At 33.7% G+C, this 12,711-nt stretch overlaps 1 protein-coding gene across 6 annotated transcripts in view; it reads right to left on the reverse strand.

The window, feature by feature from the left end:
- RSRC1 (arginine and serine rich coiled-coil 1) overlaps positions 1 to 12,711 on the reverse strand; it is a 365,711-nt gene that overhangs the window by 190,630 nt on the left and 162,370 nt on the right. For all 6 annotated transcript variants that reach the window (XM_060197599.1, XM_060197601.1, XM_060197597.1 and 3 more), the window contains one exon: positions 11,649 to 11,685. In XM_060197599.1, the coding sequence (XP_060053582.1) occupies positions 11,649 to 11,685 (37 nt within the window). The remainder of the gene's footprint in view (positions 1 to 11,648; positions 11,686 to 12,711) is intronic.

Below are 12,711 nucleotides of genomic sequence, written 5' to 3' on the forward strand. Positions count from 1 at the left end.
TTTTACCATACACTTCACTGGTCATAAAGATTCTAAAAATAAACTATGCCCCTCCTTCCATTTAAAAAACTTAATTGCGGTAGCTTTCTAAACATCTTATCAATGAACTTGCCTTCTAATTTGAAAGCAATTTAACAAATATTACTCAATATTTAATGAGTTAGAGTTAAGGGTACAAGACTGGATATTCAGAGATATAATTGAAAGGAAATACATTATAGCACAACATGTGGTGAATACCAAAACTGAAGTCTGCAGTAAATATTACACAGGGCTACTTCAAAATTTCAACACAAGTATACAACAAACTTGAAAAATAGTAAGATTTGTCACGTGTTCCTTTTCTAATACATCATTTCTAATATGTTATTTGCACCATTTGTTATTCAAGTAGAATTTTCTTTAATAAAGTAATCTATACCTTGCTCCACTGATCACTGTGAATTTTATTCACAAGCCAATTCTTTCATAGACTGTAATCAAAGTAATCAAAAATGAAAAAAATCTGCAGAGTCCTTAAAGTATAAAACATCTGCTCCTCAAATTTCCTTATTAATGCTATATAAAGCAGTGATGGTGCTAACTTCTAACATTTTGACAGATTTTCAGCAAATATCAAGATCAGGTATGCAAATACACAGAATAAACAGGGAAAGTAGTAAGATAAGTACAGTATCACTGTATGTATATATATATGTAAATAAAAAGCTAAAGAATGTATGCATATGTATGCTTTCATATAAAATAAAAAATGGGTATTGAAGTATAAAAACTGGATTGGTGCCAGGTAAAAGATACATTCTTTTCTCTTTATATTGATATATCAATCTTTGACTGATTACATTGAACATATATTAGTATACAGTTTCAAAAACATGTATTGAAAGTATTTGAGCAAATGAAGGACAAAGTTTTTGAATAGCTAAGTGTAAATACGTATGAATCAACGTATTATTTTTAGCAATCAGGAGTTACATAACTGGGACAATATATATTTTTTCTATTTAGAAATAACACACTTGTATAAAATCTGAAGCTTCAGTCAATGCTCTCACATTTCGTAACAACTCTACAAATAAGATTCAAAAAGCAAAACAAGGAGGTTGTATATCTTGCTAGAGGCCACACAGTAAAATCATATTCACCTGATTTCTTGTGCTACACTCTTCCTAAAATAAACAGCTTGAATAAATTAAGCCCAGATAGCGTGAGTCTGTGGCAAATGGTAATGTATGTGGTCAAAGATATCACTGTGGCAAAGGTATTCTCCCTCTGAGTGCTAAAACTTGCAGTGAGGAAAATGCAAAGAGGCTCTAACATGTGTACTGCCAGTTCTCTACAGTTAAAACATCAGACCTGAGAATGTCTTGAAATAACTACCTGATGCCTGGTAGAATTCTATGCACTTACACAGAACCCAGTGTCCTGAACCAAAATATAAAATAGATCAAAATACAATATCCAATGACTGATGGTTTCAGTGTCTGACTTTCAGATTCTTGAATTCTGAGAGATAGGAATTCTTTAGTGCACTTAAATTATTGATTTTTCCTTTATAAAGCTCAAACAAGCACATGTGCATATATTGATTAAACAGATAAAATTAGCGGGATTCAGTGAGATTATTAGGAATATCAAAAAATTGCAAAATATCCTAACATTTGTTTGCTTGTTGTTGCTCTTAAAGCTAATAGCCAGCCATTTTCTCCTATAATCACTGTGTATGTAGAAATAAATAAATAAATAAATCAGGTATATTTTTCTCTTGAAGATAGAAGTTTGAAGGAAGGCAAAAAAAAAGGGTCAAGTTCATGCTGTTTTATGGAGGAGGTAATGTTTATTACTCATTCAATGCAAAACTAAGTTTTGATAAACTTTAACTGGTTAAACTGTCAGAGAAGGGGATCACTGACAATAGCACTGTTCCCAACTAGACTGTGAACCAGACCCCAAACTTAAAGCCTGTAAAATGACTAGGAAAACATGACACTAACATTAAAGATATTTTGACTTATACACAGATACAAAACATACCCTTTAGCTTAAAAAAATATTTATGAAATTCATCTTTAAAATAAGAAAAAATTTCATATTGTTTTACCTCATCACAATTTGGGGTGTATTTTAACACCTTAAATATATACTGTTCTAGGTTAAAAAAAATGCTGAGGAGAAAAATATAATATGTTGAATTCATTAACAGTGTGTTACATAATAAATATTTTTATATTATATTTTTATGTCTTTAATATGTATATAGAATATGAGTAAGTCAGTGTGTATCAAGATGACTATATTCAATATAAGATTCAGTTAAACAAATGTTAGAAATAATTTTTTCAAACACAGTGGAGAAACATTAAAATAACATTTTAAACCGCAATTGATAAAAGGTAAGTAATTTAAGAAAACAACATAAAACTTGTCAGGGGGGGCAGGCGGTGGGGTAGCAGGTTAAGCACACATACTGTGAAGTGCAGGGACGGGCTCTAGGATTCTGGTTCTAGTTTGGCTCCTCACCTGCAGGGGTTCACTTCACAAGTGGTGAAGCAGGTCTGCAAGTACCTATCTTTCTCTCCCCGTCTTCCCCATCTCTCTCAATTTCTCTCTGTCCTATCCAACAACAACAAAAATGGAAAAAATGGCCTCCAGAAGCTGTGGATTTGTAGTGTAGGCACTGAGCACCAGTGATAACCCTGGAGGCAAAAACAAGAAACAAAAAACTTGTCTGTACTCATTATACATTCCTCAAATTCTAAAACTAAAACAATAAAATGTTAACTATGCTTAGGGTTGCTTAAATAAAATTATTCACCTTTGAGTTGAAATGTAGTTGTTTTATTTGTGAGTTCTGTGTAAAAATAGTCTAAAACAGAGAGGAAAGGACTTTCAATAGAACCCAATAGTGTTATTGATGAGTAGGTAATAGCAACAGACCTACCTACATTTCTGGCAGGCAGCAACTATATCCTACAAACCACTGATGGGATAAACAAGCTATTAATGAGTTGTTTTTCAACACTTAAAATGGCCAGACTGTGTTGCCTGACCACAAGGACAAGTAGGTCATCACTCTGAAATGCTATATAAGAAACGTAAACGAGACCTCTATGGGGAGAAAAACCCACAGGCATGGCTCCAGAGTTCTACTATTCTACAATTAATAGAAAGCAAATCCCATTTAAAGATGTAAACACTTGTAATGCTTTTTGCAGAAAGATTTATATCACTTGTTTAATTTTTCACCTGAAGTTAAACAACTTACTAAGAGTTTAGTTCCAGCCTGGAAACATACGAATGAGTACCTGAAACCAAAACAGAGGGCAAAAACCAGGCCTTCTATTTATATTGCAGCATATTCCTCAAAATTAAGCCTATAGAGCATCCATTTTCCTGGGTCGAAAAATGTCCAAATAATAATTCAGAGGTTGCAGAATCGCACTTGATGTATATGTGGGAAGACATCTATGAGACTTCAAACCAGACACAGAAAGCCTGTTTACTGAGTACTCAATGTCATTTAATGCACTTTCTTACTGGCAATGGCCAGACCAGTAGTATTGGCCTCACTAGAAAGGATCCTACTCCCAAGTATGGAGAATTTTTATTCCCACTAAGTCCTTGTAGACTCAAAGTCTGCAAGTGCACATTAGATGGCGGATCCCCTCATATACTCCTCCAACCTACCTCCAATGATGTGACTCTGCAGAAATAAGAGATGCTTCAGAAAGATCAAATTGCTCATAATTCTCCTAGTTCCCCCCAAAGTGGGCAAGCATGATAGTCCTTTCAATTCAGAAATAACCCACAAAACTATACTGGCTTAAAAAAGGCATCATAAATTCTCTGGTTAGAATTAGACCTAGTAAACTCAGCAATCTTCTAGAAAGGCCCAAAGAAGGCAGACCAAATAAACCCAATACCAGTTTGAATACAACAAATGACACTCAATGCTTTAACAACTGGGAGAAAGTCCAAGCTCATCACATAAAGACAGGACTATAAAAGCTGGATAGGGACAATAGACTGGCTCAATTAATGTTGGCCTTTTTGGTCAATACCAGATCACCCAATTATCTGGGGCCCTAGTCAGGGAATCCCTGGATTTCCCCCCAAATTCAAGGGGCCTAGACCTCTAATAGATCACTCTCTCCACTATCACTGATTACTTCCATCAGGAACACCAGCATAATACCTCTTGTGGGCCACTCCAGAAACTTGTCTTCGCTGTAAAGTAGCAATGGCAGAGACTGCCCCACTCTTAAAAGGGAGGGTGGGTCATCCTACTATGTTACTCGAGGGACACCGGTCCTGAATTAAGTGCACCTAGATTGTGCCCAGTTGTGATCATTGACTGCGAGCTCAGACTGAAAGAGACTCAGAAGTTATACAGGCTCCTGTGCTAAATATGAATAGATATGGGCCCTGGATCAGGTTGATGGCGTAAACAGTTAATTTTATTTATAGATTTTCTTCAAGTTTGGGAGCTAATCTCTGCCATAATCCAGAGTTGTAGCTATATTCTCAACTCTGACACCATCTTCCCAGATATTTTTAAGTCTACCCTCATGTTAGCTATCAAATTCAAGCAAAACACTAATAAAGTCAGAAGCCCTTGGGAACATACCTAAAATAGACTTCATAGATTATTTCTATCTCAAGATCCCTACTCTCATCTGCTCTATTCCACTTTCTGATTCCTGTTTATTAGTCATTTTGTCTGGTTTTATATTACCACATTTTAGCCACCAAGTTGCAAATGCTACTATGATTCTATCCTGACCTCCCTGGGAAGTTGACCTCACCAATGTCACCTGGGACCTCACCTCTCCAGAGCCTACTCTACTAGGGAAAGATAGAAACAAACTGGGGGTATGGATTGACCTACTAACATCCATGTCCAGCAGAGAAGCTGGACTGAAGCCAGAACTCCTACCTTCTGCATTTCTGAATTTTGGTCCATACTCGCAAAGAGGGAGAAATGTTAAGGGAAGATGATGTGAGGACTCTGAGTTCCAGTTCTATCAGCATTCAAAGAGAGAAGAGGAAAAAAGGAAGGACAACTGGAAGTAGCAACAGCTGTAGGTGTGACTTAGCAAGGAAGGAAAAGTACAACCACAGGGAAAAAATGGGCAAATATATATAAAGATAGATAGATAGATAGATAGATAGCTATGGAAATAATAGTAAACCCATATCTGTGACAATTTCCAATGTAGGGAATGGAGACACAGAACTCTACTGGTGGGAACAGTGCAGAATCATACCCAAGTATCTTATAATTTTGTAAATCAACATTAAGTCACTAATAAGATACAAAAAGACATATGAGTGGTTAGGAAAGTTGTGATAAATACACACAATGGAATACTACTCAGCTATAAGAAATAATAAAAATGTCTTCTTTTCTTTATTTTGGATAGAACTTAAAAAGTGGTAATAGTTTCATGCAGGTCACCCTGAGATATTCAAGATTTAATCCACACCAACAGAAAAAAGATAGCACTAATTTTTATAGTTTGATAATAAGACAATAGATATATTGTGATCACAAGACAAGCCTGACTCCTATATTACTTTGTAATTATAAAAAAAAAATTCATGATGATTTCACCAGCATTACAGAGAACTTGAAGTCCATTTTCTGCATACTTTAGAGTACTATTAACCAAAAAACTGTTTAATTAAGGTATCACCCACCATTTCCCTCCACCCTATCCACCTTCTATGTTACCAAAGATGTATTAAGTCATAGCAGATAACATTTATTGTGTATGAGTCTGTATAAAATAACAGGTATTATTTCCTTAAGTTCACTAAAAAAAAAAAAAGTCTAAGTAAATAAAGCATTATAAGGAGGGCTTGCATTTACTTGTTTCTCCTCTCCCCCAAATCTCTGAATAGATACAGGCATTGAATTCTTTAAGATGTTTTGTGTTTAATGCTACTGAGGATTCCTGTGAGATTTCTGCAGAAGCACTCCTAGGATGCAAAGTCTAGTCAAAATTGATTTTTAACATCTTCTATTATAAATTTCTCTTCTGAGGCAAAATTTCATAGATTCTTCTTTACCCTTATGGTATTTGTAAGTTTAATACATAACTGGAAACAATCACTATCATCTCTCAGAAAATCAATGTACAACACTAAGATGCCAGAATGGTGAAGACAGGTCCAGGATTTGGTGTTGCCCTAGGTTGGCAGAAAGAGTTTGAAAGTAGTTGAACCACAAGTGTCTACCTCAAGAACCTTTGCTTCTAGAAGACAATCAGATGAGGAGAATGTGTGGCCAAGACAAAAAACAAAACAAGACAAAATAAACAAACAAACAAAAAAGAGAAGTGCAATAAGAGAACATCTTCACCTGTTATTAAAGAAATGTCATTTCACTCTACTGCAGTAAACTCAAACAAAGAACTTAAACAAGGGCACTCAAACAAGGAACTCTAACTAGGATAGAGGGAAAGAGGAACCTAGCTGCCTGCCTACAAGTTACTATAAGAGTAAAGAGAAAATGTATTGATAGACCAAAATATTTCAATAGATGAAAATTCTCCCAACAACAAAACCAATCACAAAGTACAAGATTCATTTAGACAAAAAGCAAAGAGAGGATGCTGGGCAGTGGCCACCCATTAAGCACACATATTACCAAGGGCAAGGACCAGGATTTAAGCCCCGCTCCCCACATGCAAGGGGAGGAGACACTTCAGGAGTGTTAAAGCCGGTCTGCAAGTGTCCCTCTTTCTCCCCCTCTCTATACCGCCCCCCTGTCCTTCTCTGAATTCCTCTCTGTCTATCTAATGAAAATTAGAAAAAACAAACAAACAAACGAAAACGCCTCCAGGAGCGGTGGGTTCATAGTGCTGGCACCAGGTCCCAACAATAACACTGGTGGCAATTAAAAAACAACAACAACAATATATAGATAGATATTAAAAAAATAAAAATAGAAATGGAGAAATTATTTCAAACATGAATAAATTATGAGGTGCCTAAGGAAGAAAGAATTTGAATGAAAATTTAATAAGAAACAGTGAATATTACCAGGCAAACAACTGAGAGAATGAAAATGGAATAAATTAAATAGTAAGAAGAATCTTAGAGGAAGGGACTGAGATGTAAAATGAGCAAAGAAATATTTTAGACAAATACAGATACATGATTATATTAGATCATGGAACTCAAGGGAAACATAATGGAATAGAATATTAAGCACCATAGTCCCCCCAAAAAAATTTCTGAAAAGAATATCACTTAAGTCTAAGCAAGAAATAACCCAGAAAAATTAGTCCAAAACAAACAAGTTCAACACAAAGCCATTGTGAACAGTTGTGCAGCAGCATCCCATGAGTCACATAAAGTGTGTGCTATCTTTTATGCTGATAGTAAAAAAGGGCTTTGTTTTTGGACTAGGAATTGTATAAGTTTTGCCCACCTCTATGAAAGTGTGGCAGATCCTTTATAAAGAAAACACAAACACAGAACCAAAGCAAATACAGTAATAAAAATAGTAACTATGGAATGATTACCAGGATGTAATGATATTATCTAGTTAGAAACAATAATTTAAAGATAATTTCCTTAGGATAAACTGAAAAATGGCAAAACATAAAAAACATATACATAAAAAACTGTAAGTGGGGCTGGTGAGATAGCATAATGGTTATGCCAAAGATTCTCATGCCTCTGGGTCTGAGGTTCCAGGTTCAATTTCCAGTACCACCATAAGCCAGAGGTGAGCAGTGTTGTCGCTGGTCTTTCTCTCTTTCTCTCTTAAAATATTTTTTAAAAACTTTAAGTGATATATTTTTTTTATGAGTAAGAGGAAGTAGGAATACATATATACTTACATAAACATATATTGCGCTTAACTCAATAAAGAGGAAGGATAAACCAAAAATGAATACAGTTGGCTCTTAGAAAGGGGTGGAGAATTAGCTAGAAAAGAAGGTAATGACACCCCTCTGAAAATACCATTATGTCTAATCATGATTTTTGGAAGCATGTTCACACTATAGATAAACATATAATTAAGTCTGCAAGAATGGGGACAAGAGTACCTAAGATTGAATGCAAATACTGACTACATTTCACTTCAAATGGGGTAGGATGGGAGAGTGGAGGAAGAATTACAAAGAAATCTTGAACTTTCAAACCTCATTTTTCATAAGGCATAGCTACAGCAATTCTATAACTGTCTCATGTATATTGGATGATTGAACAAATAAATAGGTATAGTACCATTGTTATATGTCAAGGTTCTCTCTTTGAAATACACAAACATGAAATGGGGTAGGACAATGAATCCTAGAGCTTGGACTGAAATACAAGTATTAGTATGAATATTTTTCTTCTTTATTTGCTTTTATTTTTATTTAATTTTAAAGTGCGATTAATATAAGACTGTAAGATTACAGTGTATAGGTCTACATAACATCCACCATCAAAATTCTTTATCCCTTCCCTCCCACCTCCCAAAGATGACCACTATAGTTCTCACAAGTCTTAGGAATAGTTTGCTTGCTTCTGGTTGTTTTTTGTTTTAAAGTTCCTGTGTATCAGATCTCTAAATTCCACATATGAGTGAAACCACCTGGTAGTTACCTTTCATCTCTTATTTTACTTTACTGTATTATCACAGGATGACTGCTCAGCTCTGGCTTATTATGGTGGTGCTGGGGATAGAACCTGGAAACTCAGAGCCTCAGGTATGCATGTTATTTGCATAAACATTAAGTTGTCTCCCCAGTTCAAATCTTCTGTTTCTTTCTTTTTTTTCTTTCTTTCTTCTTTCTTTCTCTCTTTCTTTCTTTCTCTCTTTCTTTTTAGTATTTTATTTACTAGGTCAGAGAGAAATTGAGAGGAGAAGGAGAAGTAGAAAGAGACAACTGCAGCACTGCTTCAACACTTGCAAAGCTTTTCCCTTGCAGGTGGGGGCCAGGGGTTTGAACCTGGGTCCTTACAGATTGCAACGCGTGCATTCAACCACCACCTAGACCCCAAATATTTCTATTTAAAGAGCACAAAAGGCAACCATATATATATCCTTGCTACTGTTTGTACCTATTTCTTTTGACATATTTAAATTTATGCTAGCTTTTAAATCCTGTTATCATAATGTTAATTTTCTTTTTTCTAGTTTGTTTGTGTTTTGGTTTACCAGGGTACTTGATGGGGCTTAGTACTTAAAAGTTGAACTCATTGCTTCTAGCTACCATTTTTTCTTTTTCTCTTTAATTTATTTGCTAGGAGAGAGAAAAATTAAGAGGTGAGTGGCAGATAAAGAGGGTTAGAAGAAGAAAGACATTTACAGCACTACTGCACCATTCCTCAAGAGTACCCCTGCTGGTGGGGACCTGGGGCTTGAAGCCTGGTCCTTATGTATCAGCTCAAGCAGATGTGCTACTGCCTGACCCCAATAATGTTAACTATCAAATAAATTTTAAAAGACAAAGACAGAAAGAAGACTCCTATAATAGTAATTTAACATCATGTATTTTTGTAAATCTACCTACTGGAAACTATGCTTATAACTATAGAGCTAATTCAAAAAAGAGCTACATGTGCTAGAAGGGAAAGGTTGTAAATATCTGTTGATCTGAAAAATGAGGATGCCAAACCCAAATGCTATCTACCCCTGCCCTGCTTCCAGGTTTCTAAATGCTTTCAGTTGGAGAATTCTTTCCTCAGAAGAAATCTTTCTGATAAACTCTTTTTCCCCTCTTTTACCAGAGCACTGCCCAGCTCTGTGTTATGGTGGTACTAGGTATTCATCCTGGGACATTGGAACTTCAGGCATCCCATTATGCTGTGGTACTAGGTATTCATCCTGGGACATTGGAACTTCAGGCATCCCATTATGCTGTCTCCATGACTCAAAATCATATTTAAAAGCTTAAAAAAAATGTCAGAATAACTATATAGAATTACTTTGGATATAATTAGAAAGAAAGACTGAAATGTTAATGTTTTGGGGAGACCTCTTGGGAACTCCAGGAACAGTAAGAATATAATATAATATAATATAATATAATATAATATAATATAATATAATATAATATAATACAATATAATGCTAAGATTATAAATAGAATACAAATATAAGATTTAACTACAAAAAATGAGATCTTACAAGTAAATTTAAAAATATAAAATTTAAACTAAAAAATCAAAACTATTTCCTAAAAGCTTGAACCAGTTTTTTTGGTTGTTTTTCAAATTTATATATATATATGTTTTATTTTATGAGAGAAAAGGAGAGAAACCAGAGCACAGCTCAGTTCTGGTATAGGAGACACCAGGGATCAAACCTAGAACCTCAAACATGTAAGTCCTCTGACCTACCACTGCGCTACCTCCCTGGGTCTTTTTCATTAAATTTAATTTACAAGATAAGCAAAAAAAAAAAAAAGTTTATTTTGGCACTGTGTTTCTGCTCTTTCTTATTAAAAGTACTCCATTGGTATTGGAAAGTGGTTTCTTACATTTACAGTTTCATCTGACAAGCACATTCCATACATCCATGTGTCACTATCAAATGATAATGGGGACTGAAGAAATAATATATAATGATCATATTACCTTAATTCTAAACTGCACAAATACATATATTGTGAATATATAGCTCAAAAATTTGAACTAGGTTATTTTATCCTGCTTTCAGTGACTTATCTATAATTTCAGGATCATTTTTTAAAATCCATTTTTTATTTTTTAGTTTCCTTTAGCTATTTAAATAGGAAAAAATCCCTTTCAGCACAAAAACTGCTAGTAAGTTAAATGAATTCATCTTTTCTGCTTGCTTTGTGTGAGTAGAACAAAAACACATTAATAGTTAACAAAGCTACAATATGATATGGGAATGAAGCCTTGCATATAAAAACTACTTAGATTGTATTTACAAAAGAATCTCCAACATTAATTATTCAACATTTGGATTTGACCAGAAACCAGAGCATGACTTTATAATGCTCTGTTTAAATGAACAACTTAATGCTGTAATGAAGACTCAATGTGGTGAGCTCAATGAATTTTGAACCTGTTATAATACTACAATTTTTCCAATTTTTTATCAATGGAAAGAATTAATGTTAAGTCAGTTTGATTTTCACTTATGCTTTAAAATGTTTACTTAAACCAGACATTTTGCATCTCAATTATTTTATATTCTAAAACTGAATATAGTTTAAGCCAATGCATTATTCATAAAGCAAAGACATCAAGAAAAACAAAGCTGTGTGCTCCTTTCAAAGTCGTTAAATTGCTAAAAACATACCATATTTATGCATGCAATATTTGATTGTGTTTTTCTTAAAACACAAGCTTGTTTTTGTCAGATCAAGATATGCCAAAAATTCTACACCAAACAATTTTTGTTTATAATTAAAGCAATCATCAATCCAGGGATTGTCATCCATTTTTTTTCATCTCTACATCAAAAAAATAGTAATTTAAAAAAATTTTAATTCCCTTGAAATGATAAGATAAATGAAACTCTAAGTGCCTTCACATAATAACGGTAAGCTGACCCTTTGGGAAATGGTTGACTTTCTCAATACAAGGTATTCAAAGCTCATTCAAAAGTGTTCATTTAGAATGCAGATATCAAAGATGAAGCTAATGTTCAAGAGAAAATGAGAACTTACCAGATGTTCTAATCCAGCTTTGATGTTTCCAGATTCCCTAAAATAGAAGAATGAAAGTTCTAAATAGTTGCAAAACTCTTGTCTGCTATAATTTATGTTTACCTCAACAGTGTCTGTTAAGTCTTTGGGATTTTTTCATATACCTTTACTCTGCTTTTAAGGACAAAACAAGTTTTATTAAAAACCACAGACTATTTGTTTAAATGCACTAGTATTATCACAAAAAAAGGTAATCCATTAACAAAAAGAATGTTTTAGATTTTTCTAAGTCAGTAAAGAATACAAGTAGTCTATTACTATTGCATTTACATATACACTTATTTCACACATTTTTTATTGTTTTTCCAACACTTATTAAAGAGTTCAAAATTTAAACATTTAGATTACATAGTTGACATATTATATTTGCTATAATAATAATCTATCAGCAGTTGCATTTTTCTATAAAGAATAAACACAAAATATAAATAAATAATAATAAACTGTTTCAGACTTTTAATTTATTAACTTACTGTTAATTTACTAAAACTGATATAATACTTAAAATTCATTATTGTATCACCAAAGAAACACACACGTCAAATATTATGTTAAAATATTTAATTTCTAGGCTTTCACTGTTTAAAAAAGAGTGCTAATGCAATGAAAAATGCAAATATCTGTGTAAGCAAAGATAATATAAACGTGTGCCTTGTAAAATGTAAGAAGAGGAATTTTTCATTGATTACGGTCTATTTTTATTAGTGACAAATGGGATTCTACACTTTAGTTCCAACTTAAATACTACATTTAGTTTTTAACATGAAATTTTTCATCTAAATAATTACAAAAATCCAACAACCAACAAAAGTAATGCATTCATGATGTTTAATCTTTTCCTCTGACTTCTCCCTCTTTTTTTTTCCTAAAGTGGCCCTACTTAGTTCTTTTCTGTTTATTTGCTTTTTTTTTTTTTTTTTGTATGTAATAAATATGCTTACCGGTTCCCTCTGTCTTTCTATGCAATCTTTGCACATTTGTCGTTTGGCTCATTTTGACACACTAGGAATAAAACCTAAAGTCT

This window comes from Erinaceus europaeus, chromosome 9 (genome assembly GCF_950295315.1).
Source record: "Erinaceus europaeus chromosome 9, mEriEur2.1, whole genome shotgun sequence".
NCBI lineage: Eukaryota > Metazoa > Chordata > Mammalia > Eulipotyphla > Erinaceidae > Erinaceus > Erinaceus europaeus.